This window comes from Argiope bruennichi, chromosome 8 (assembly GCF_947563725.1).
Source record: "Argiope bruennichi chromosome 8, qqArgBrue1.1, whole genome shotgun sequence".
Lineage (NCBI taxonomy): Eukaryota > Metazoa > Arthropoda > Arachnida > Araneae > Araneidae > Argiope > Argiope bruennichi.
In genome coordinates, this window is record NC_079158.1 from 27296082 (window position 1) to 27322603 (window position 26522).

General features: G+C 28.0%; 2 protein-coding genes and 1 long non-coding RNA gene across 3 annotated transcripts in view; 2 read left to right on the forward strand and 1 right to left on the reverse strand.

Moving 5' to 3' along the window:
• The window catches only part of LOC129980811 (uncharacterized), a 38147-nt gene extending 22350 nt beyond the window's left edge, over window positions 1-15797 (forward strand). The window contains exons 2-3 of the long non-coding RNA XR_008785253.1: window positions 8332-8465; window positions 15748-15797. This is a non-coding gene — a long non-coding RNA (uncharacterized LOC129980811). The remainder of the gene's footprint in view (window positions 1-8331; window positions 8466-15747) is intronic.
• The window catches only part of LOC129980809 (transforming growth factor-beta-induced protein ig-h3-like), a 63286-nt gene that overhangs the window by 3975 nt on the left and 32789 nt on the right, over window positions 1-26522 (reverse strand). The window contains exons 5-13 of the mRNA XM_056091192.1: window positions 23837-24006; window positions 20475-20657; window positions 17816-17966; window positions 16100-16234; window positions 15801-16013; window positions 14612-14748; window positions 13541-13705; window positions 9580-9675; window positions 5060-5300 (exon numbers count right to left, since the gene is read on the reverse strand). Of these exons, the coding sequence (XP_055947167.1) occupies window positions 5060-5300; window positions 9580-9675; window positions 13541-13705; window positions 14612-14748; window positions 15801-16013; window positions 16100-16234; window positions 17816-17966; window positions 20475-20657; window positions 23837-24006 (1491 nt within the window). The remainder of the gene's footprint in view (window positions 1-5059; window positions 5301-9579; window positions 9676-13540; window positions 13706-14611; window positions 14749-15800; window positions 16014-16099; window positions 16235-17815; window positions 17967-20474; window positions 20658-23836; window positions 24007-26522) is intronic.
• The window catches only part of LOC129980810 (stathmin-like), a 154468-nt gene continuing 143957 nt past the window's right edge, over window positions 16012-26522 (forward strand). Inside the window, exon 1 of the mRNA XM_056091200.1 lies at window positions 16012-16031. The gene's annotated coding sequence lies outside the window, so the exon portion shown is untranslated. The remainder of the gene's footprint in view (window positions 16032-26522) is intronic.

Consider the following 26522-nt stretch of genomic DNA (forward strand, 5'->3'; position numbering starts at 1 on the left):
CGTTTAAATAACAAATATTTAAATTAAACAACTGGATTTTTAATTTGACTATTTAAGAATCAATATAAATTTTACGTTTCGAAATGGCCAATTCCTTATTAAAAACTTGCTTGTTTAATAGTGTTGTCGCCTTTCACTTTGTTGTTTGCTATATATCACACTAAACAAATCATTATACATATAATTCTATGTAATCTATTGTCTTTAGACTAATCTTAAATTTTCCTTTAAGGCAATTTTAAAAATTTCATAATTAAAAAGCTTTAAAACTTAGTCTTGTTGTGTTCAATTTTTAGGGGATGAAATCCAATATTTCGATATCACAGCTACGAATAAAAATTAATTATTATTCAAATTTATCAGCTGTGCTTTATTTTTTTTTTTTTTGCCTTCCTGTATAAAAAATGATATTGTCCATTATCAAGCTTGTTATAATGGGCGTCTACTAAACGAGTTTTCATAAAAGTATACAGTGGCTCTCAAAAATGTTTATACGTTTTTAAAATGCATGAAAAAAACACTGTAGCACGTAAACTGAATTAGAATTGGAAGTCCAGTATTTTTTCAATAAATCTCTACTTAACTTTTTCATACGCTGGGAGAAAAAAATCGAATTTTTAAAATTTTGTTTTTTAATAAAAAGGAAAATGCTAGAAGGCAGAGATGAAATGCTTCATAAAAAATATTCGTACATTGATATATTTTCAGAAAATTCTAAACAAAAATCGTTTGCCAGTTTTTTTTGTGTGTGTGTGTGTTTTTTTTTTGCATTTTGGCAACATTTTTAAAAATCGTTTGATTTTAATCTTTGCTTATTTACTTCTTATATTTAATTTATCATTTAAAAGTTCTTCATAGTCTTAAGGAAAAAACGAACAGCATTCGAAAAGTGATTGTATTAGAGGTAAATCAATTCGTCATTTTGCTAAATTAATAAATTTATCCATTTTTCATATTTATTAAAATGTTTTTTACTTCATTTTCACCTGAAACTATTCGATGAGTACTCAGATCAGCAGGATTACATGGACTTCCAACACGAAGGAATTTATTTGTTTTATTAGTGAAAAAAATAGGAAACAGGTTTTCCCTAGTGAAATCAATGTTAAATAATCCCGAAATGCATTGGAATTATGTTTGGTTTGTAGATGGAGCAAATTTAACATTTTTGACTCTGATGAGCGTGTAGTTATCCAAAAAACATAGGAAACGGCGAACTTAATCCTAAGAATTTAGTTCGAACAGTGAAGTTAGACGGTGGATGTATTCTTTTGTGGAAAAACATATCAGCATTAGGATGAGGCAAATCAGTATATTTGATGTAATAATGAATTTTATTGAAATATTTTAAAAGACGATTTAAATGTGCTAATCTAATATTTAGGTATTTGGAAGAGCTTTGTTTTTTACTAGGATAATGATACTAAACGCGCTGCTCACGACAAAATCTGAAGACATCACTTCAGTCGCCGGATTTAAAACCAATAAAATATATATATATATATATATATATATATATATATATATATATATATATATATATATATATATATATATATATATATATATATATGTTATTTTAAACTTTAATTTCAACTTAATTAATTTCCAAGATTTTATCTTAATTTAACCCATAGTAGCTTGTAAACGAAACTAAAATGAAAACGAAACAAAAACAGTTTCGAACTCGCAACTAAAATTTATAACCTATTTAAACTAAAACCAAAAAAGAACTTAATAGTATTTAGAGAGCGCAATTGCAGCTACTTCTAAAACACAGATGAATTGATACACAAGTATTAGAATCAAGTTAATAGGAAAAACAAAAAATCAAATAAAAATTAAACCAAAAAAAATTATAAAAAATATATAAAAAAAGAATCCGGCCTGAAGACTTTTTCAAGGGTCACCCTCAGGCAGGGATTCAAAGAAAGTAATTTTTTCTGTGAGGAAATACAGACATTGTCTAATAATGATTCCTCGTGACCCGAAAATCCCCTGAAATTATGCTCAAGAGATATACTATTTTAACAGAAAGGGAATATAAAACAACAAATTAGAAGAAATTAACCACAACAAAGTTAACCACCACAATTTTTTGTTTTTCTTATTAACCTGATTCTAATACTTTTGTATATATATATATATATATATATATATATATATATATATATATATATATATATATATATATATATATATATATATATATATATATATATATATATATATATATATATATATATATATATATATATCTTTAAAGTGCATGAAGACTTATGTGAAATAATTTTTTTGTTTCTTTTTAATTAGTGATATTTTCAAAAGAAAATTTTTGTATATCCTTAAAATATTTAATTACATTTTGTTTAGAAACAGTTATAGATATTATTAATAGATCATTGTATTCAAAAGGTTTTACAAAATAGGAAAAAATGAATCAAAATATGAATTTTTTGGAATGAATAGAACGGTATTTCACTAAAATTCGTAACTGCGCAAACATTTTTGGGTGTTGTTGTAAATAATAAAGCATGAAAAAATTGGTGGATATGTATCATTTTGATTGACGCTCTATTTACAAAACTTATCCCACGTTCTAATTTAACAAGTTTTATTTACATCCAGATTATTTATTCGTATTGGTTTCATTACATGCTCTTATATGTGATAAAGTCGTTTTATGTTAATCAATTCTTAAAACGCAGCATAAGTGACATATTTTACGTCATATGTTTTCAATATAAAGATAAATTATTCGTTCAATGCTTCTCAACTATTGTGATGGTTAAATCAAAAATTTTAGGCATAGCAAGGTAAAGTATTGTCATCCTATGGACAGTTTGTACTAGAACACAGGAGCGAATTTCATTTTCGCTTTTTCGTTTAAGAAGTATATAAAAAAAAGTTTTGTAATCATCAAATATCGAACTTGAAATTTCGATAAATTTTCACTCTTCATATCCATGTAATGTCTGCGACCCCAATAACTGAAACAAACTTTCAACTAAATGGTCTAAACTCAGTACAGGGTCTTTACACTCAAATTGTAGGTTTCCATTAAATTTTAAACGCAATCCATTTATAGTCTTATCTAGATGGCTAGTTGTTCGATTAAAAATAAAAATCTCTATGGGTAAAATTTGGTGTATAATTTTAGCATTTACGGTGTGGATCCTTATCGAATTTTGAAGAAAATTTGTGAAAATATTAATTGTCTTTCGGTCAAATTTTAGTATGCATGTAAACATGATGTAACTCAAAAACACAATTATTTAGATAAATGAAACTCAATAGATAGTTTTAGTATGTAAATCTATTTTTTATGAATTAAGTCGGCCAAACGATTTACTGTCTGTCGGTCTGTATATATTTTCTCAAGCATGTTTATTCTATAACTCAAGAACAAGATGAATTAAAAGAATAAAATTTGGTACGTGATCTTGTTGCTAAAATTATAACTCTGTGCTTAATCTTGTTTTTGATCGATCGAAAAAAGGCATCGAAAAGGCACATTCGATTTTCTTTATACCACTATGAAGCCCGAAACATTATGCACGGGCTTTGAAAAAAAAATCCAAGTACTCGTGGCATTTCCGGCATAGTCCAAATTTCACAATTTTATGTGGAGAAAGCGGCAAAGCCAAGAGAGAATGTGAGAAAATAAGAACGTAGCCTCAAAACTCTCAGCAAGAATAATGCATATGTTACTTTCAACTTCCCTAGAGCTAAGCACTGATTGCATTCATTAATTTGCATCCTATTTCAAGGTTGATATTCTTATTTTGAGTGGAGAATTGTTGTTTGTATCTCAGCTTATCAAATCGAGAGGAAGCTTATTAACTATTACTATAACATTTTTTAAAAACTAATTATGTTTACTAGATATCGAAAAAGCTTTAAGCTATAATTATGTTTCATTATAACCTGATACTTTCTGTTCCATAATTCCTTTGAACTTATTCTTATTAATATTATGAAAATTTGATATGAAATGGTTTTATTCAAGCATTCGGATCAGTTTTATTATGATGACAATTATTTTCCATTATCTAAAAAAATGAATATTTTTTATCTCAATTGAAACCAAATTTTCAAATTACATATATGATTAAAATTCCATTTCATTTTTTCAATAAATAAATTATCTTTGGCATTTATATAAAAGGATGCTTTTTATATTAGTTTATGTATCATTTTAAATGTATGCAACTTAATCAGAATTTTGTATTCAGATCTTAAAAGCTTTAAAAAGAATTGCATCAACAGAAAATGTACTAATTAATATAAAAATTCTGGAAAACAAAAGAAAAAATATATTTTAAGCACAATTACATGGTTTTTTTTATTTTTTAACTAACAAATTAATGCAAAAATAGGCATCAAATACTGATTACTTATCTCCATAATATCTTTTGACAGGATAATATGATATTTGTTTATGGATCATTACTATGCCATTCTTAACCAACACAGATGGTCTCTCATTAAGGTCTTATCTCGACCTTACTGCATAAAATTGTAGATCTTGTATAAAAGCATCAATGCCTTGCATGGCACTAACGAACAGGAACTACGAAATATAGGTTTTTGGCATGAATCTAAAATTTTTTACTGAATCTATCGTGTGAAGAGGCATTTTGAGCACCTTTCTGCCAACAGAAAAAAAAACGAAATTTGACAAGGAACTACAATAATATTCAAATAATATCGAAGTATAATAAATACCCAAGAAAGCTTCATTGGGTAGCATTTCAGAGAATCCTAAGACATCTAAAAAATACCATGGAGTTTTGCTTAAGATTCAATTCGAAAAGTGGCATAATCATAGGAAAGAAAGGATATGCATGAGATACACTGAAGATTTTTAAGGTAACGGTTGAGAGATCTATTAAACAGGTGTTAAAATTATTCTAAGATATCTAACAAAGGCCATGGATTACTGCGACTCAACAACTGGTAGAGTTTATGGGAAGATGAGGAACTCTTGTCAGATACATTGAAAGTGTTTGATGGCAACATTTTACAGTCATGTCTAATATTAATTGGAATAACTCACCGGATAATATGTGCATCCTGACCAGATCAGTGGCCAGTTCTAAATCTTCCAGAATCCTGAAGAGAGTTTCTTGGCCCATCTGGTGGAAGGCATCGTCGGTGGGAGCTAATAAGGTATGCTGGCTATCAGGGTTCTTCAACCGTCTCTCCAAACCAGTTGCTCTCAACAAAAGAACGAGGGTCGAAAACTCTTCTAGAGTTTCGAGGACTTCCACGATGGATAATTTAGGAGGGAGAAGCAACTGAAAAAAATTCAATGATAGATAATCCAAGAAACGTTCTTTATCGACGTATGCCAGTTTAAGAAACATATGTACGATTTTGAGTTTTTTTTTACAGCTGAAACTCTAATAATTATTTATATTAAGTTCTGATAAAAGCGAGAATTTCTGAAAAGAATCTTCTTGAAATTGAATTTCTGATTAGTAAGGATAATTTCTGTGTCCTTCAAGCTTAAAAAAAATATCATATCACTAAAAAGCAGTGTGAACAATTATAATCTGAGCAAACATTGCTCTGTGGCATTCAGTAATTATTTGGAATTTAAAAAATGGTTGCCCAATTCATGTTTAAATGAATTACAGAATATTTTATCTACAGAAAATATTTTGTTACATTTATATAAAGTTTTCATAAAGTTCCAATAATCTTTTGAGGCAATATCTATCACTTTAATCCTTCCGATTTTGTTTTAAAAATAAAATCTCCATAAATTCTAATTGCAATCTTTTCACATAAATTCTGTCTCTAAACCAGATCTTTCTTGTTACACCTGTAACCATGGAAATGACATTGGTCACATTGTTCTAAATTATATAAAATATGCAATCTACACATGAAACCTTTAGAAAGAAACTCAAAATAAATTACCGAATCCAATAAATATTATTATAAATAATCTGCAACTATAAATCCTTCTCTTCTAACTGAAGCGTTTTTAAGCATATATTAAGTATTTTTATCTGCATATATTCGAATTTAGGAAAAGATACTTTTTGATGCTATATTTTTATAAACAAATTGATTCAAATCGATGTGAGAAATTTTCCTCCCAGCAACATTTTTATTTATTCTACGCATTTAATGTCTTTTTCTTTTAGTATAAAAATTTTAAATCCTTTTTAATTCTAAATATTTTTCAGGCGAATCTCAAAATAATTTTGTCTACAAGATTTAAAAGCAAGTGAATTTCCAGATATATCAGGAAGATTTTATCGCTATATAACAACGCTTGACTTCAAAATTCTGCTAAAATATATCTGGCCAGTTCTAATTTACTTTAAATTTAGTGATAACTGCTTAAAATCGTTGAAATAAGGTAGAAACTTCATTCTAGAATCCACTTTATTTTGATAGCTTATTACTTAAAAAGTAGGCACTTGCGATATTATTATTGAAATATAATGATACAATGACCTATCCTAAGCTTATTTATTGCAGAAATAAATCTGGGCAGATTTAAAGCAATTCGATACTTCCAAGTAATTTTCGAAATTCGTATAATATTTTTTACAAGTCTCCGTTTCTGGAAATACTAAATATCTAATTCTGCACATTCTTATAGTCTGGTTCTATTTAGTTTACTACAAATAAATACATTCGATTTTCCGTGGGGTAGATATTACGTTCTTGCAATTGTGTAAAGTGCTTTAAATTATTTATCGCATTTTTCTGCATGTTTTGATTACTTTTTAAAGATATATTAAGTATATTTTAAGATTAATTTACAAAAAGCCCTTTTGAATCACCACATTTCCCAGAACACCAAGTGAATAAAAGATGCGGGTTAAATTCAAATGGGTCCTTTTCGTGAATAAATTTATTTGCACTGTAGACGCATTATAACATCAAAGATTTTACATTCAAATAATGGAAAGAATATAATAAAAGACATTTATCATAAAATATTACTTTATAAATATTTGACTGGTAATTCTATAAAATAGCTTTTGAAGCAAACTTTTCAACTCTCAATGCCGCCACTGGTGTGTGTTCCTATAGTTCAAATCCGTCTGTTAGAAAATATTTAAATTTTTAAGTAAATTCCACCCTGAAATGTTACTAGTGCACTTGCGTGTTTAATTCTCATAATATTCTGAGACTTAAGTTCAGCTCTATTTAGCATTCTGTTTGTTCAAAATCCAATAAATCCTTTAGCATTGTTTTTGTATTTCTTTAGAAATGTTTCTTAGGGACTTTATCAACTCACGTAGACTAATAAACTAACTAAAACACTATCTTTTTTTTTGTTATTTCTAATATCATATAAAGCTGAGACAAACAAAATCTTGATCTAAAATTCACTGCACGTTTTTGATTACCATAAAGCTGTTGGTAATTTACACACGATGTAAATGAGATTTATTTTGGAATACTTCAGATTACGAAACATGCTTATAATAGTTATGTAAGAAAAGCGATATTAAATCTTGGATAGTTTTTATATCTCAAGCAATCACCATTCTACAATAATTTTTTTATAATTTAAATAAAAGTTTCACCTCTATCCTATTCATTTATTAGTATTATTCGATAGAAGCTTACCAATTACGAAACGAGCAGTTCTTCAAAAAATATTCAATACATCGTCTTTTATTCTAAGATTCAATTAGATATTCTAAAGGTATCTACGTTTTAAAAGTACTATATTAGCATCGTTTTCCATTTGTTCCTTAAATATTTCACTCCGAATTGCTGTTTTAAAAATGTGTTCCAAACTATTTTTTTTCCTCTGGAAAACATAATCTCATGAATTATTTCGACGTGGAGAAACGAAAAACTATGTAAATTAAAATATAGTTATGTAAATATTTAAAGAATATTATTAAAAATATTTTTACGAAAAAGGAAAAGGAAACAGAAATATTTGAAATACTGCCATTTTCTGAATATGAATTCAGGTGATTTTCTTGCTTCTTTGATTTTATTGTTTCTATTTATTTTCCCATATCTCATAAAAGTTTAGTCATTTAAAGTCATGCACTAATCAATTTAATGACTTATTCTGAAATATAATTTTTAGAAAAATGTTGTCGCTTCTTCAAAATTAGTTGAAATTTTATGGAATGACAATTTAAAGTTACTAGTTTACTAGTTGCAATGATTTCCAACTAGTAAATTGCAATTACAGAGGTGATTAAAAATATTCGAATTTATTTTTGTTCCATAAAATTACCGAAATATCAAATTGTTATCAAAATGTCATGAAATATTGAAATATAATAAAATAAGTTAATTTTTAAATAATTACAAGAAATTCATGCATGTCTGCAGCTGCTATGGAAGACTGACACTGATATTAATGCTGTGATCTGAAATGAATGAGTCGTGCCTTGATATGAATTCATTCAAAGTGCTGAAATTCTTTTGATGAGAAATAGAGTTTGCTCTTCATTATATAGATATAAGTAAGCCTCATTTTTGTTATATAAAATATTATAAAATTCTAAAATTTTTAACTAAAAAGTTATTTTCGAGTGACAGCATAATGTGATTGGTTCTTAAAAATAAAATTTATATGCAGATTTGCAATTACTATGTTACTAAAATTTAAAATTATTTAATAATTTGTAATTGTGAGTGAAATAATTGTAATACCAATAAAAGTATTTTTACGCTTTTTCATTAAGTAATATTAACGCAGATTAAGAATTTGACTTCTTTACAAGAAGATTATTAAAAATATTTTTACAGAAAAGGAAAAGGCTTTATAAGAAAGCTTTATAAGAAAGTGCCGATTACAATCTCTTATAAATATGGTCATTAAAAAAGTTCAAAACCTTAACATGTGCATAAAAATGATGCCCTTATAATTGTACTCTCATTACTATATATAAGATACTGAGAAAGCTCATGTACGATTTAAGAATTATATACTTTAAAATTTTTCCTAAAGCATATCACTTTCTAAAGATTTCTAATTTTATAATTATATGCTTTAGAAAGAGTATGCAAAAAGGATTAGATATATAGTTATATTCTTTTTTCGGTTAAAGTATCATCTTTTAAAAATTTAGTTTAAAATAATGATTTTTACTTTTAAAAAAGATATTTTAATCATTGTTTTCCATTTTTCCTTACATATTTCACCTCTGATTACTGTTTTAAATATGTATTCCATATTACTTTTTTTCAAATGATTGTTATTTTATAGTTTTACAAGAAAAGAGTATAAATTTTGTTCTTCAATATGCTAATTAAAATCTATGTCTGACCAGAACATTTAGAAATCAGCACAAGCAAAATAAGAATTCCGTATCTAATTAGAGGGAAAAAATTTAAATGCCATCCAAAGAAAAAATTCACTTTCAGTTAGACCGAAGATGTTCATCAGCAGTGATATAAAAAAGTAATTACATTTCTAAAAATCTATTCTATGACAAATTTGAGAGAAACTGCTGATTTCTGCGAAGCTTGATTATTTTATGAAACTCAAAACAAAGCTTTTATTCGAATCAAAATTTATTTATTTTCTTTAAAGATACTCACTTGTTATAAAATAAATTAAAGATATTCACTTACTTTGTTAATTACATGAAGATTACCACCACACATTTTATTCCCAGGACTCAAAACTAAAGCACACTGAACTAATACTTGAGGAGCAGCATGAGGGAACTATAAAAACATAAAAATTTAAAGAAAAGGGCAAAATAAATATTCCTTTATAAAAGAAACACTGAAATTCAAGAAATTCTTTATCACTATTTTTTCTAAAAAAGAGAGAAATAACTTACTTAGTTAAATATCTAGATGATTATTTTAATTCATATATTTTATACAATATAATGTAAATTAATTAGCGGTTAGGAAACTAACTCCAAAATAAATATTATAAGTTTAGCTATTTGCTCTAAGCATTTAAAATATTCTAATAGTGTATTCTCCGGTTGTATTTCTCCATAAAGAGAAAATCAGCTGTAAGTGGTTTTCAAATTCGTCGGCTTCAAATGATATTTTGATTTTTAATTAAGAAACGTTTTATAGACGGTAAAGAAATTTTGTTATATCTTTGTTGCAAATAGACAGGAATGAAGATGATAAAATAATTATAATATTTTTTATACTATTGTAAAACAATAATTTTTAATTTAAAAAACGATCCACAAAAGGATTTGAATCCAGGTCAGCTACTGGTATATCATCTAGTAGCATTAATAAAAATATAATAAAAGTGCATTTGCAATAAGCGATTGGTGAAGTAGACCAATTGTTTCAATTGAAAAATAGAATTGGGATTCTTTTTTCTTTGGTTTCTTCTTCCTCTTTGCGTTGATTCGAAATATCTTGATTTCCGTTTTCATTTCCGATTCAATTTCATTCAATTCCTAACGATTTTTAGAAACGAGGACAAAGATTAGAACATGTCAGTAACTCACAATTATTTCCCATCATCCCTACAAGCTTTCAATTTAATTTTGCTTTAGATAAAAAAAAAGAAGAAGAAGAAGAAAAACTTAAAATGCTTAACCCAAATTTGAAATATCCTTAATATTTCTTATTCCATTTCTCTTCCATTTTGTTCGATATCATCGTTATAGGTTAAGTTATACAGAAAAGTGCTTTTAATTTAATGGTTAGAAAACAGCAAACTTTCGATTATCCTTAAGCAATACATAATAACTAATTCTAAAATTTGTTAAGAAAATTTCAACTATAAATAAAAAAGAGGTGTTTTAATTTTAACTTTTAATTGAACTACGAACTTTGAAATTTAAAAAAAAAATTATTACTTCATGAAATTTTTTTAACATTTCATCTCTATAAGCATGTTTCTAGGCAACTGAAATAGCATAATAAAAAGTAATGTTAAATAAAATTATTATGCAATTTCTTCAGAAAAATAATTAAAAATATATTTCAGAAAATATATTTTTAATGGAATTTTCTCAAAACAACATTATAACAAAATTTAAATGTCTTTGAAATGTTTCAGGTGTCTTATTCTATGAGAAAAAAGACATAAAATATTCTATTAAATATGAAAACAAACTGTTCTTACGTTTTATATTTCTTTTAGATAATTGAAAGTCGGATTTTAGTTCAGAAAAGTGTAAAATTCCAATGAAAATTCAGAGCTTGCTTATAAAAATATGTCTAAAAAATTAATTTTTAATTGCAGGTACCCATTTTTGTTACAAATGTATTTTTGCAAGGTAATAAAAAATATAAGTAAAAAAATATATAAATTACTTTGGAATATTTTAAATAGAATTTAAAAAATTACTTTTTTGTTTTAAATTATTTTCTTCAAGATATTTTATTTTTTTATTCTAATAAATATATACTCATAAACATTTCATAACTTTAACCCAATAATTTGCAAAAATGTCTAATAGAGTCAAATCCTCTCAAGTAAAGAGATATAATATTATTAAATCAAAACGGCATATGTGTGTGTCTTATTATTGTAAATAAAAATTTATCAGAAGAAAATTGATACCTACTTTTCCTTTGTTTGAAACCTTTTTAGGTTATTTTTTGGTCGAATTGACGTATATACTATTGTCACACAATTCGATTTAGTGGATAGTAAGAATTGAACTGTCGGTTTGCTAAATAATCTTGGACGAAGCATCATTTAGTCAGAATATGAACCTTTCATTCAAGAACAGGATACTTGAAAAGGGTTGGGATCGTCGATTTAATGATAGGATTATTATAGTTCACCATGTTAATATAGCAATTTATAAAGAGCATTTCAGGTCAAGAAAAATATCAGATTCTGCACAATGGATGACTCAAGCTAGGTTTTGGAGAAAGCATCGAGCTAGAAAACACCAACGAAACCTGATTTACATTATTAAGAATTCTTTTAAGATTCAGCATGCTAAAAGGGGATGTATTCATAAGTTGATAAACTGAACTGAATTCTTTTTTACAAAAGAAATATTTTGTAATTTAAACATGAAAGACTTCAATCCAAGATAATTCTCAAATATGAGAGAAGTTTTAAATTATTTCTATATTAACCATATCTAGAAATAAAATGTAAGTATTTAGAGCCTTTTACCGGAGCCAAAAAAATTTAATTGCTTATATCTAGATTCTGAAGAGTGTGATTTGCTCAAATTTAAAATCCCACTTGAATTACAAAGCGAAAACTAATGTTAATTGCAAAACTTATACAAAATTATTTACATTGCAACTGAAGCTAAATAAATCCGGTTTGTGATTGGGTGATTAAATGCTTTACATTCAATTAAAATGACGCGGGAAATAAAATGTGAAACTTCGTGAATTTCATATAGTGACACTTTTTGATTGGTTTCAAGCAACTGAAATTTGTCTAGATCAACTATTAATATTTTTATTTTCTATCAAAAAAGTCAAGCCAGGGAGAGCTAAAAATCTTCAGTTCCATTATTCATCAATTATATCTTGAGATATACTGAAAACAAAGCAATTTTTCTGACATTATCAAACAAATTCATATCCACCAGAGCATGAAAGATATTTATCACTTTTATATATTCAGTTCACAGTATGATTGTGTTTTTTAGATGAAAAATTGTAATTCCATCAAAAATACTATACGATACAAGTCAACCTTATTAAAACAAAATATTGTTCTCTATCTCTTGGATGTTATTCGATATTTTGAATATCATACAATATCATAAAAATATTCTTGGTCATTTTATGCTATCCTTACATATTATCAACAGGGAAACCGTTGATATTCTGCCAGATATTTCAGATTCTGCCAGATAGTTGTGAAAACTCTCGTTTGAATTGAGTTTCACTGTGTCCAAATATACCGAGTTTCCTCTATTGCTTTGGGCCGCGGTGGCCTGGTGGTAAGGTCTCGGCTTGTGAGCCGTAGGGTTTCAGGTTCGAGACCCTATTCCACCGAACAACCGTCGTGTAAGGGGGTATGTTGCACTTTAAATCCGTCATGACCAAGCGTCCTTCCTCTGGTGTGGTGTGGAGAGGAAGGTGCCAGCTCAGGTGTCGTCCTCGACATCTGATCGCGGTTCAAAATTACGAGGTCCGTCCCAAAATAGCCCTTGTGTTGCTTCAAACGGGACGTTAATATAACTAAACTATCCTCTATTGCTTTGTCATTCATTCCTATTTTTCTCATTTCCCTCATTCATTATAGTTTTTGTATTTTTGTATCAAAGTCACCAAAATATTCCTAATATTTTTGGAACTCGGTCAACATTTCGGCGTGATGCACCAATCGACAACTAGCTATCGATAAAGTGATTCCCTCCAGTGCATCATGCGACCGAAGATCAAAAAAGAGATAATAAGCATAATAAGATAAGCATTTCAAACATATTAAAATGCGATAAATCCTCATGAGACAGATGTTCTGGCATTCAAAAATTCAAAATTCATTCATTTTTCAAACTATTTGCATGTCTCTCAAATATACCAATTGACAGTTTGGATTCAACGAAGTGATAATCAATAAAATGAAATTATTTAAGAAATTATCGAATTAAAATATAAGAAAAATCAGAAACTTACTTACAGAAGAATGGACTTGTACTTTAATGGATGTGTTCTGCAATTTTGAACTGAAGATTTGTTCTGGCATTTTAATCTGAGCTGTTCCTTCCCCCACGTGATATAGCAAAACAGAAAACAAAGAATTGATGTTGCTCATCAATGATTCTAGAAGTCCTTCTGGTACGGCCTTGAGCAAAAAAACATTGCATCATTACATTACGAAATAAACAATTAAAATAAATAAATATGGAAAACAAAGAACTGATCTTGTCCATCAACGATTCTAGAATTTGTTGAATAGAAAGCATTACATTAGGAAATAAACGGTTGAAACAAATGTATGGTAAAAAGATAAATCTATTGGACTCATTTTCTGTCGCCATATAATTTTTGTTATTTCATTCAGATTTCACTATTTATTTTCCTCATTCATTATCTGTATACTTAATTCTTGTATGGAATTCTTGCAGCACTTAAAAAGGAAATAAAAAGACTTAAAACATTCAAATATCTTGAAAGCAACATACATGTTTCTGGAGTTAAAATATAGATTTAAAATTTAACCATTTGATAACATAACAATGATGCATGACAAAATTATTTAATGGGAATACTCAAAAAATTTTAATGGATGGCAAAATTTTTCACTTACAATTTTGTAAAAGTGAAGTTATAATTTTGCTGAAGTTATTGTTTGATATCTTAAGTTAACTGCCTTATATTATATTATTTTATTTTTATGTAAATATATCGATAAACGATAGGATAGTAGATGTATATGAATTTTCTATCAATTTTTCAAATGCAAAAAATTAATAATCTAGTAAAATACAATGCATTTTAAGTTGCTGTTAATTTTAAGGCAAGTATCTACTAAGCGTGTCTCTTATTTTCCTTTAGCCTCAATGTAAAACATTAAACTCGTTATATTCCTATAAGAATAAATTATCTTGCAGTTCACGGTTATCATTTAATCTAGTGGAGTTATAAGTCAATTAAACTGATTAAAATAGATTTTTAAATTCAGACTTTATTGTTAAACATTTTAAAATATATTTGAAGGAAATCAAAAACTTTATTAATCCATGCATACCCTAATTGCTTCGTTGGAAGGAATGAAGAATGTAACATTTTCAAAAGAGTCATACAATTTTTTCAAATTCGCTGCCTCCAGCAAGGAAAGAAATTCATTTAAGCCGTATTCTTCTAATACTTCGCTTGCACTCTTAGCTGAAAAGAAATGTGAAAATGAAAACACAATAAATAATAAATGTTATTCTTTTAAAAAAATAAAAGGTTTTCCTCAAACAAGAAATAAGAGAAAAACAGAGAAACAAGTTGACTGGAATGTACTGTAACAATATAATTTAACTTTTACTATAATGTATCATTTTTATTTAATGATATATTAGACACATCATCCAATTTGGGTTAATTATTGAAAACCCTGGGATTTTCCATTTCGAGTTTTGGAGTTTATTCTACGTAGGAAAAATCTCTGCTTTGAAAACCAGCTTGAAGATGACCCTTGATAAAGTTTTCGAGCAGGATTCATTTTTATTTCTATTAGTTAATATATAGAAATCCTTAGTGTTATATATGCGTTATTTTTCATTCTTGGATAGTTTTATTTAGGTTTTAAATGCAGCAGCATTTTGCCCACTTTAAATACAAAAGTATTTTTAATATATTTTACCAACAATTTTCTATTAAATTTTAATGGGTTCATTTGTTCAATTAATTTTAATTGTCTTGGGATATGCTTATTAAAAATATGCGTGTTGCTATTGTAAATGGTATTTCACTGAAATGCTTGCACATGTTAAAAATATCTGTCTCTGATCGATGTGCCACACGTTCATAACTATAAGTATTAATTTTACAGTTTGTGTATGGCCCCCTAAAGACGATTTACCCTGGATTTCATTCTAAATAAAATTGATAAGTAGTTTGATTCAATATTTTTTATCTTGAAATATCTCTTTGATCGCTTTTTGGCAAATACTAAAATTCTATTCATTAGTCTAAATAGAACATCTCTCATCGTGCGAAGTTTTCTATGAGTGATTATACAACAAAACATACTTTTTGTTTCTGAAAAATTAATCCTCAATTTTTTTTACCTTATTTTCTAAAAATGAAAAGAGTTTTTAAATGCAGTCTTTTAATTTCAAATATATGTTTAAGATCAATATTTGAAAAATTAAAATTGGCATAATTTTTTTCTAGGACATACTAGTGGCATACTTTTTTAGGACATTACATGTTATTTGTTGCCTTACCTTGTCTCGTAGACAGAACTCCATCTATGATATGCACAACACCATTCGTCGCCACCAAATCTTTGACGACAATTTGGACATCATCCACGTAGAGTTTATTATATTCGTCTCTTGAAAGACTCAGCAATTCTCCAATCATGTTCAGACTTTTGGCAAACTGAGGAATAGCAGAGGAACAAATCGTGTGATCTATGATATGATGCTTCATAACACCTGCAACGAATAACATAGGTAAGTAAAAATTTATTTATTATAGAAATGACTAAACCAAAGACATTAGTTGAAGTAGATGTACTTACTAACTGTGCATTTTTCGTTTGCATTCGTTTCTCGTTCCAAGTATGGATGAGAAAAAGCTGAATCAGTGGGGGCGAAAATCGTAAAAGTTTTGTTAGGATTTCTCAGCGCCTGAACCAATCCGGCTCGACTTAGCACTGCAAAATAAAATGGATGTTATCATGCAGAAAAAAAGTCCAATAACTTATTAATAATCAAATAAATGATTTATTAGTTTTAAGTGCAATTTCTTTCAGTAAACATTATCAACTATTTTAAACAACTTTCTTCTTTAAAGTAATCGGTCTGCAACAAAAATCAAACAAAAAAAATCCTTTGGAAGAAATATGCAAAAAAAAATCTATTAACAATATATTCTTATTATTTCTAAACTACAGTAATTCAGATTAATATCATCATATTTTATTAACAACTAGAAGATATTTTAAATGAATAAATTTTTCATTTTCATATAAATAAAAACCATTATGGCTTGCCTTTATGTACTATATATGTATGCATATATATTCTACATTTCCTCCTAAATCAAGGGCCAATTTCAACCAATCTTTGCCAAATTATTTTTCGGACAAGAAAAAGGATATCGTCAACTTTATAAAAAGCGAAAGTTAATAAATTGTTTGATTAATTAGAAATTAACTGAAATTTTGATATTTTTTGTAGTAATATCGGGGCGAATTATTTTAGAAGAAATATTTTAATATCATTTTAAAATTCAAAAAATTCATTAATTCATAAAATTTTAAAATTCATTTTTGTATTTTCAATGATATCAGATTTCTTTTTGTACAATTGTACAATCAATTCTTTTAAAATTTAATGTAAACTATTTTGAAATACAGTAAGAATTGTATATACTCTGCCATTATCTTCTGCAATTTCCGTTTTCTTATTGTTTAGTATTTCTATAAAGCGACATCACTTTCAGATGGCACTACTGTTTTATCGTTTGGCTTCTTATTTTAAATTAAGTTCGATTTTCAAATAGAGCTACTAATTTATCATTTGAGTTCTTACTTTTAATTCATTAATCTCGCCACGAAGAATATCGTTTAGTGTTTTCGAATTTTTTTTTTCAATTTCAAATATTGTACATTTGTAATACCCTTGTTTATTTTTAACGACTTTTTGTAAACTTTATAAATGCACTTTTATGAGTTTAACTGCACTCTTACGAATTTGTGAGAGTTTCGCAAGAAATTTGTAAATATATTGTAAATACTGGAAAATTCCATCAAAATCAAAATGCATTACTTTCATTTTATTCTACCATGCACACAATAGCTTCCAGAATATTCTAGTAATAGCGAACTTGTGCTACTTGTGAGCTACGAATTACTTGCTATTACTTGTTTGTTACTTTCGGCTACCGCATCATAAACAACCTATACATATCTATTGGAATATTTTCATTGGTTTAAAATAATGATTTATATATGCCTAATAAAACTGAATAAAGAAAAAATATATTCTTCATTTTCAAACGATTACGAGAAATTAAGGCCAAGGGAAGTCAATAAAGTGAAATAATGTAATAAAAAATAAAGTAAAGTAACATATATATATCGCAAAATGTATTCAAAAATAATTTTAAGCATGTGTTTTCCGCTTTAAAAAAATTAATTAATTATTTTTTCTTCGACAAAAATTTTAAATATGCATACAAGATATATGTTTGCTTTTGCAAAAGATTCTATGATTAAAAAGTAGAGACTTACTCCGTTTTAAAACCGAAAACTGCACATCGCCGGCTATGATGTCTGCGACGGTCCGAGTGGGAACAGGTAGCACTTTCTCAATAGTGTGGATGATGCCATTCCTTGCGAAGTAGTCACCAGAGAGAATGGGGACACAATTTGCAGTCACTATCTAAAAATAACCGATATAATTTTTTTTCTGCAAGCAAAAGAAAGCGTCGACTTTCTCATATGCTGATACATTATGGCTTTGTGGTTCCCAGTTATCAGATGCATACATATATACAGTTCGATAGATGCTTAATCCTTTAACGGATGTTAGTAGAAGATTTCATACAGATCTACAAGTTTAATGATAAAACTTATGAGAAAATTTCTTTTATTTGGCTATTTGCATTTCTGAATTAAAGTATTCCCAAAGAATGGATGGATCGCCCCATCTTTGTATCAAATCCCATAGCTCTGTGTCAATAAGCTGTGCCGTTTATGAGTTACTATGCCAACATGTAAATAGACAAGCATAATTCCAAAACAATAGCTGGTATTGATAATATATATGCATTGATACATTCGGAAAACTACCTTTAAAAAATTTAGAGATTCTAGGTAATTTTTTAAAATTATATTGTAAGCTTAAAGGTTAAATACTTTAACATGAGATCGTCGAAATTGTTTTCGTTCTATGATATTTCAAATTTTGCCACTTCCCTTAATCTAAAATCTGGTCTTATTCGGCGTTTCTATTAAGTAACATCATCTTCAGATGGCGCTATTAATTTATCGTTTGGTTTCTTACTTTTAATTAATTAATTTCGAGACATAAATAATTGCGAGAATATCGTTTGGTATTTTCGAATTTTTTTTATGTTTTAAATATCTTACTCTTGAATGCGCAATTTGATTTATTCTTTAGCGAATTTTTGTGTACTTTATAACCGCACATTTACGATTTTAACCACACTCTTATGAATTGTAAATAATTCTCAAAGAATCTCTAAATATGTTGGAAATGTTAGAATATAATTTTAAAATCCAGCTGCATTATATTCATTTGATTTTATCCAACATACTATAGCTTTTAGAATATACCAGTGAAAATCAATTTATAGTCGAATTACTTGCTAATACTTATTTGTTACTTTCAACTACTGCAACATAAACAATAGAAAGGTGTAAATTAATAATTTTTGCATGCAGAAAATCCATGCATCTATCTTGTTGTAATTTTGGATGATCGTTTTCACATACAAAAGAATAAAAGAATTTTAAGGTGCCTTTAAAAAATTTCAGATTATTATATTCAGATTATTAAAAATATTATTGCCAATTTTTCAGTGCTAAGATTAATAATGATATTTTAGTGGACAAATAGTAAGGTCAATTCTTTTGTGTTGTGAATTAGTTTACTTGTATATCATTTATCCACAAGAATTTTTTACATACTATACGTCACGTAATTGGTTATCAAGAAGAAAACACTCGAGGTATTTTTTTAAATTTTGTATTGGGTGTTCAACTAATGAGGCATCGAAAACTAAAACATCGGTGTTCAACTAATGTTCAAGAAGACCAAATGAGGCATCGTGCTTTATAACATTTCTTCTGTTTATTAATACAGACTTTGCCGTCCAACAGAACATTACGTCAATCATGTATGTGAAACCAACTATTTTCTATGTATTACCACACACTAATGCATTGTTTGCAAAAGGAGTCTGTGTCAAAGTGATGAATCGAATACTTTCCACAGCAGATAAGGTTATGGTTTGTAATATATTATGCATTATAATGCAGAAAATTATTCAGAATTTTTATTTCTCTGAAAAAATAGCAGCTTAAAATATGCCATAAAATTTCATTACTTTATTAAAAACACACTTCTTGAATTTCTGTTATTTATGTGACAACTAAGATGGATATTTGAAATATTTTTCTTATATTTCATATTTCAATAGCCTTGGTGGTATCATATTACTTTAAAGTTGAAGGAACTGCATGAATATATTTTCTTTGTCTTTCTTGCATTACATTTCCATTTGTTGTTATTTTATTTCTGCAATGCATGCTAACATTTGATGCTTCAACATTTATTTTTCAAACGAAAATTAGCAGGAATTTTTCAACAATTTTCGATTGAAAAAAATAGCATCAAATAATTCTTCACATGTGTTTTTATTTTGTCATGAATTCGTAGATTTCTCATCTCAGAGGATGGTTAGTGTATATGACATGAGACATCTCATTAAATTGGAAATCATCCACTTTCATAACCAAGGACATTTCATCACCCAAAAAATTTATTTATGTATTGTAAGGTTGTAAAGTGATACAGAAGAAAAATAATCATGAAATATGCAAAAAAGTCAGATTGTAGAACATTAATAGAATTCTTTTCGTAAACACTTTCAAACTGATAAAAAAGGACATCAAAAAATTCTTTAATATTATACAGAAAATAATTTAATTTAGTTTTATCATGAATTCGATCGTACTTCCCACACAACAGTTAATGAATACATTATGAGAAATCTCATTAAATTGCAAATCACCGGTTCAATACTTCACACACACATAAAAAGCCTTAGTGCATAAATTTAATATAAAAAGGACACAGAACAGTGACATAGAAAAAAGTAATCATGAAAAATGTAACTAAAATAATTTCATATTAGCTTATTACCTTTTCTGGAGTATAATAAATATTGATTCTTATCTTTGAATTGGGGTTTTCAGCCGTTAGGACTTGACCATCACTGAAATCGTCTATTTTGTAAAATCCAGGAATTAAGTGGTTTGTTAGCAGATTGTGGAACATTCTTTTTTTCTTCATTCGATGGCGTTCAAATTTAATTCCAATCTCATTCTGCAAATGAAATCATAACATAAAGATGTATAGGTATGAAAGTTTTTAAAAATGAAATCAATTATGTATAAAGTTTACATCATGATGTTTAATCATCTGGATCACCTACAGGGAATAAAATTGTGAAATCATTGGATTAACTTCAATTCAGAAACTATTCCATTCTTTCCATAATGCAGAGTTACCTAAATTCGATGCACTTCTAACTGTTAGAGGTGATAGACTAATCATTATAGTAAAGTTCCAATTAGTATTTAAAAGCAAACCAAAATCACTCAGGAAATATGACAGAAAATGTCAGCAGGGTGAATCAAAGAACATTCTATTAAAAATCTTGTCTTTAACCCTAAATGATTTCAATTTTTAATTTAATATTCATTGTTTTACATCAATAAATATCTGTAGCATTGAATTCCTAACTTCTCCTAGTTTTGAAAATTAGCTTCCTCCATAAATAAGATCGTTCAAACTCATTGGTCCTTATTAGTATTTGGTTCTTATTAGTATTTGTAATATTTTATTTCATTGTTGTTTTTTAGGGACATATCCATTAATATAAAGAATGATAATACTAAGATGTTTGAAAATTTTATTTGGTTACACATAATTCTTAAATATGCTGCAACTTCTCGAATAATGTAAATGAATGCTAGTTTTTTTTTATTTAGATTTAATTTAGCTAACTTTTATAAATAAATAAATATACCTGACTATTTACTTAATCAAAACTTTTATATTTTTACATCAAACTCATGATATTTCACATCACGCTGAATAGTCAGTAGTTGAATTTCAGGAAAAATATGCGTATGGATGAAGTTTTGCATTTTGCAAATATTATGAAAGCATGAATGCAATTTATGTTAAGAATAACTGATTGCATTGAACATATTGTGATATAATTATATGATAAACGGAATTTAAACAAATATGTACCGCAAATGAAATAAATTACGTTGCTAATTACGCAAATTGCTAATTACTTTGATTACTGTTATGTACTGCGAGTACAGGACATTCTGTAGCAATCAACAAGGACTTGTAGGATGTGGCCCAGTCCCATGGGTAGATCATATGTCATGAAATAACAAAACATAAACAAGAGCTATTTCGTTTACAGCTACGAAAAAATATTTATTTTTTGATGGACAATTTTCTGAATTGATTGCGTAACATTAAATATTTGTAACCCCTTAAACTGAATATTGTTACAAAATTTTTCTTCTACAAATACCGCCACTCAATTGTAATAACTCAGCGCATTTAATTGCTAGTGTTCAGCATCTTGCTTGCTGTCTGATCCTCTCAAATCTGTTTACTTGTCGGCGACTCCGACCACTCTCATACACACAACTTCTGAAGATCCACAAAACTTCCTTCCGATACACACGACTTCCTCGTAGCTTCTGAGTGCCCGTCTTTTATAGTTCCGGAAGGCGGGGCTAGAATCTTCTGACCAATCAGGGCGCATCTGAGTGTATCTCTGTTATTACTGGATGGATCATGAAACTTCTCGAACTTTCTGGTATTATCCATTTAGTCTCCAAACTCGCCAAATTCAACGCCAAGTCGCCAAATGGTCGCCAAGCTCAGCACGCCGTGCGGGATAGCAAAATTACAGATTTGTAACAATATTATATATCATGGAGCATAACACTCCAACAGCTGCAGACATTCTGACATGGCGTTTCAAATGCAAGCTGCGCCATCAAAATTCAAGTTCCGGAGCAAACATAAACGCGTTCATTTCCATTCTTTTTATATTAACAACCATCTTCTATGTCACCTAAAATGTTAAAAATCTTGGATCAAATTTCATTTAATGATATTTCTCTCTGGCAGACACTCCCCGCTCTCATTAAAAGATAAAATCATACTATGTAAGCAAGGGCCTCGCTTTATTTTAACATACATTTCCCTAATATGGGAGTTTGTAGATAAAACCTATAAAAAGAATAATATTCTAAAATATAAAATTCTCTAAATCATGATGATGACGAATGCTCAATAATAAATGCATAGTGTCATGCTTAACCATAAAAAAAGTGTTAAAACTGAATATTCCATTCATCAGTTAAATCAATAACCATTTTATCCCAATCATCAGCTTTTAAAAATTCTCTGCAAACAATGAAGTGAAACGTGTATTCTCAGACATTACTACCAAAAGTCCCTTTCCCTTAAACCATCCTGAATTGGGGCAACTAGAACTGATTTTTTTTTTTTTTTTCTTATTTGAAATCTTTTACTGCAACCTTGAATTAAATCAGAGATACACGACGCATCGAGTATGATTCAAACATTTGATCTAATGTTGCTTAACACTTTTAAAGGGAAGAGTTTCTACTATGCAGTATGGAAAACATTTGATCCGATCAAATTTGATCTAACGTTTTAGCTTCTGAGTGGGCCAATTGGTGGGAAATAAAGAATTGTAATTGTTGCTGCCACAAGGGTGGTATTATTTTGTTTCCAATTTGTTTGTTAAAAACAAACTAAAAAATGATTATTCACCTTTTATAAATGGTGATAAAATGGCTCATGATAATATAAACTTACGCTTACACAAAATAATGATTTGTTGCGAATGTTCAAGACTTCATTTGATTCAAGGGTATAAAAACCACTGTCGGAACATCGTCTAATCCGAATGTTCGACGCTTGACATTGGAAGATCGTAGATTGAAGTCCTGCCAATCTACGATGTTACTAACTATAAAGCGTCTAGCGTTTAAAGGTGTTCGTAACTATGTGTAGAGCTGACTTCAGTAAAGCATTTCTAATTCACTCATAAATCTTATTCTAAGAAGTTTCTGATAACTCGCTCTTCAGTTAAATTGATTACAACAGGACATCAATATTACTAAACTAAACTACATTTAAATTAAAAATGCTTTTCATCTAAATTTCTTTGAATTTCACAAGGTCCCACTTTATACATAGGTTGATTAAAAACGTATTATCACTAGCTTTCAATGGAATATCTAAATCTTGTCAAATAATCTTCTATTTTCATATGCTTGTCAGTTAATGATTTTCGAAATTGTTTTTTCTAGCTTCCGAATCAATGACGATTAACATGCTAAAAATAGAAATTCCATTATGTGTTGTTTTTTTTGCGGGGAGGGCAAAGTGGAAAACCATAATTCCGATAGAAAAATCATTTATATTTTACTTACTTCAGCTGGACTGTCCTCATCAACAATACTTTCTAAAGCTTCGTTCTCTGGACAAAGTATGGTGTAGTTGAAGGAGTGCAGAGACTCTACCATCCCCGCTTTTTCCACCAAGCTTACCAACTTCAATGCTCCCATGTTTCTGAGAGTAGGAAGTAAATTTTTCAAATCGACTGAAAAAAATCACTTATCTAAAATACAAAGTACGAAACAAAATTCTGGAAATATTTTTATATTATGCTTTTTTCTGAAAGCAATGAACAGCTTTATGATAAACCGTTACAATTTTTTAAAGAGATTTACAAAAAAAGAATATTTAGCATTTATGGGTTAAATATATATTAACTCTTTGAGTCCAGTCCAGTCCAAATCGTCCTGTTAGAAAAAGTCCGGACTGCCCATGTTGACGATTGATATTAAGATTTTTGATTCCGTCTGAGAGAGGGAAGAAGTGAATGGAAAGAATAACTAATGATGCATCATATTTTTTGCTTGTAAAGGGAAAAAATCTCAATGCGATCAAAGAATGGCTTTTATAAAATATTTTACTAATCCTTAAAGTGACTCTTTTTAATATTTTCACGTATAATATATTAAAATTTTTCATTTATTTAATAAAAAATGGTCGTTTTTTTTATTTATTTTTATTAACATTGATTAACTCAGGTATTTTTTTCTTTTGCAATCTTGTATTATTTTCTTTTATATTCAATTTAATTATTTGATTTTCATTTTTGGCTACGCAGGCCATTGAACGCAGCCAGTACGCAGGCCTACTGAATAAAATACATTTGATATTGATAAATTATCTCTTTGAATTAATTACTAGCTTTTTTTCCCATATTTTGTATATATTAGAAAAATATGGCAATCTTTAATTAAAGTTAAAATAAATATCTGAATAAAATGCCGAAACAAAGTAAAACTTGATATATACAATATTGGTTTATAAAAGCTGCTATACAAGTAACTGACAAATACGAAACCAATCGACAAAATCTATATTTAGTCAAAAGAACCAGATAATCTTATCATATTTAATTCGTCTTATTTATAAAAATATTATGTATAAAACAAAATTTACAAAATATTATTTACAATTTATTTTACAAAATATTATGTAAATTCTAAATTTGTAATATTAATCTCTCATTTAATCATTTCATATTTTGACAACGCTTATTTTGAAATAAAATTCTGCTTCTAAAATAAAGAATTTCGAAGACATTACACCGAGATATATATATATATATATGTATATATATATATATATATATATATATATATATATATATATATATATATACCCAGTGGAAGTGGTCCCCTAAAAATGTCTCACATACTCTTTAATAAAGATGTTATCCCAGTGAACATTGGCGTACAATAGTTATGAAATAATAACCTTTGGAATGAATTAGTAATTTTATTGAATCTGTCGTATAATCCTTGCGAGAATGTTGGAGGTTAATCCCCTATTTTTGAATTTCCGATTTTAATCTACTGATTAAAATTGGCTAGAACTGATTTGAGGTGCACAAATTCATCTCCCATTTCATTATACCAAGCCATTCCAATGTTTTTTTATTTGTAATAAACTTATAATTGAAATGAGTAATATGTTGTGATTCTTATTGATTGATATTTGTGAAACAATTAATTTCAATGATATTTCACGGAGAAAGGCAGAAAAACAGGAATCATTCGATCCGTCGTAACGAAAGGGTTGAAATTTGTTTTTTAACATAAATGTCACCTTAAGAACCTATTTTTCTATGCATTTCTGCTAATGTCTAAGTTAATCATTTCTCAAATATTCCAGTTTAAAAAAACTAGTTAATATCGCTTGAAATGAATTAGGCGATGTGTGCACATTAAACAGATTTTAGCATATTTGCATCGTTAAGTCGACTAATTCAAGGCCTCTTTTAGTACATCTGAATGGCGGAATTTTTTAAAATTTGTCATTTCACTTTTTTTTTTGTCTCATTTGAAAGATTACATTGGAATTGTTTTATTACAGGATAGTAGATGAATATAGGTACATTAAACCTGCAGAATGGTGAAATCAATACAAAACTTGTAATGGATATACGTTTTCACCAACTCTATGTTTATTGAAACGTAGAGATGGTGAAAATAATGTTTTTCTATATTCGTCTCCATGTTTTTCGTATCGAATTATAAGTCCGATTAGATCAAAATTTGCTTATTGTACACATATTCATCTCCCATGACAATCGTTTTCGTTGATTTCTTTGACTTGGAATGATATTTGTGAACTGAACTATTTCGAGGCCATGATGCCTTAATGTATACTGATGATATTTTACTCAATTCTATCTCTTTGCTTTTTTTTGTTTAATATAACTTAAATGTTTGTTTTTATTTAATTCAAGAAAACCGTCTTTGGTTACCAGATTTTGCCCTTTTCTTTAAAAATATTAAATTCATTGAAATACTTTTAACTATTCTTCAAACTATCTTAAACATCATAATTTACTAAAACAGTTGGTCAATTGGTAAAAGGCGCATTAGAAAATTTCTTTTATGTAATTCAAAATGTAAATTATTAATTTTGCTATTCAGTCCGAACTACTTGATATTTTTACAGAAAATTAGGTCATGGTTGTACATTTGTAATAACATGAGTCGGAGATCATTATTTGGTTTGGCAGCCCATCGTAACAGT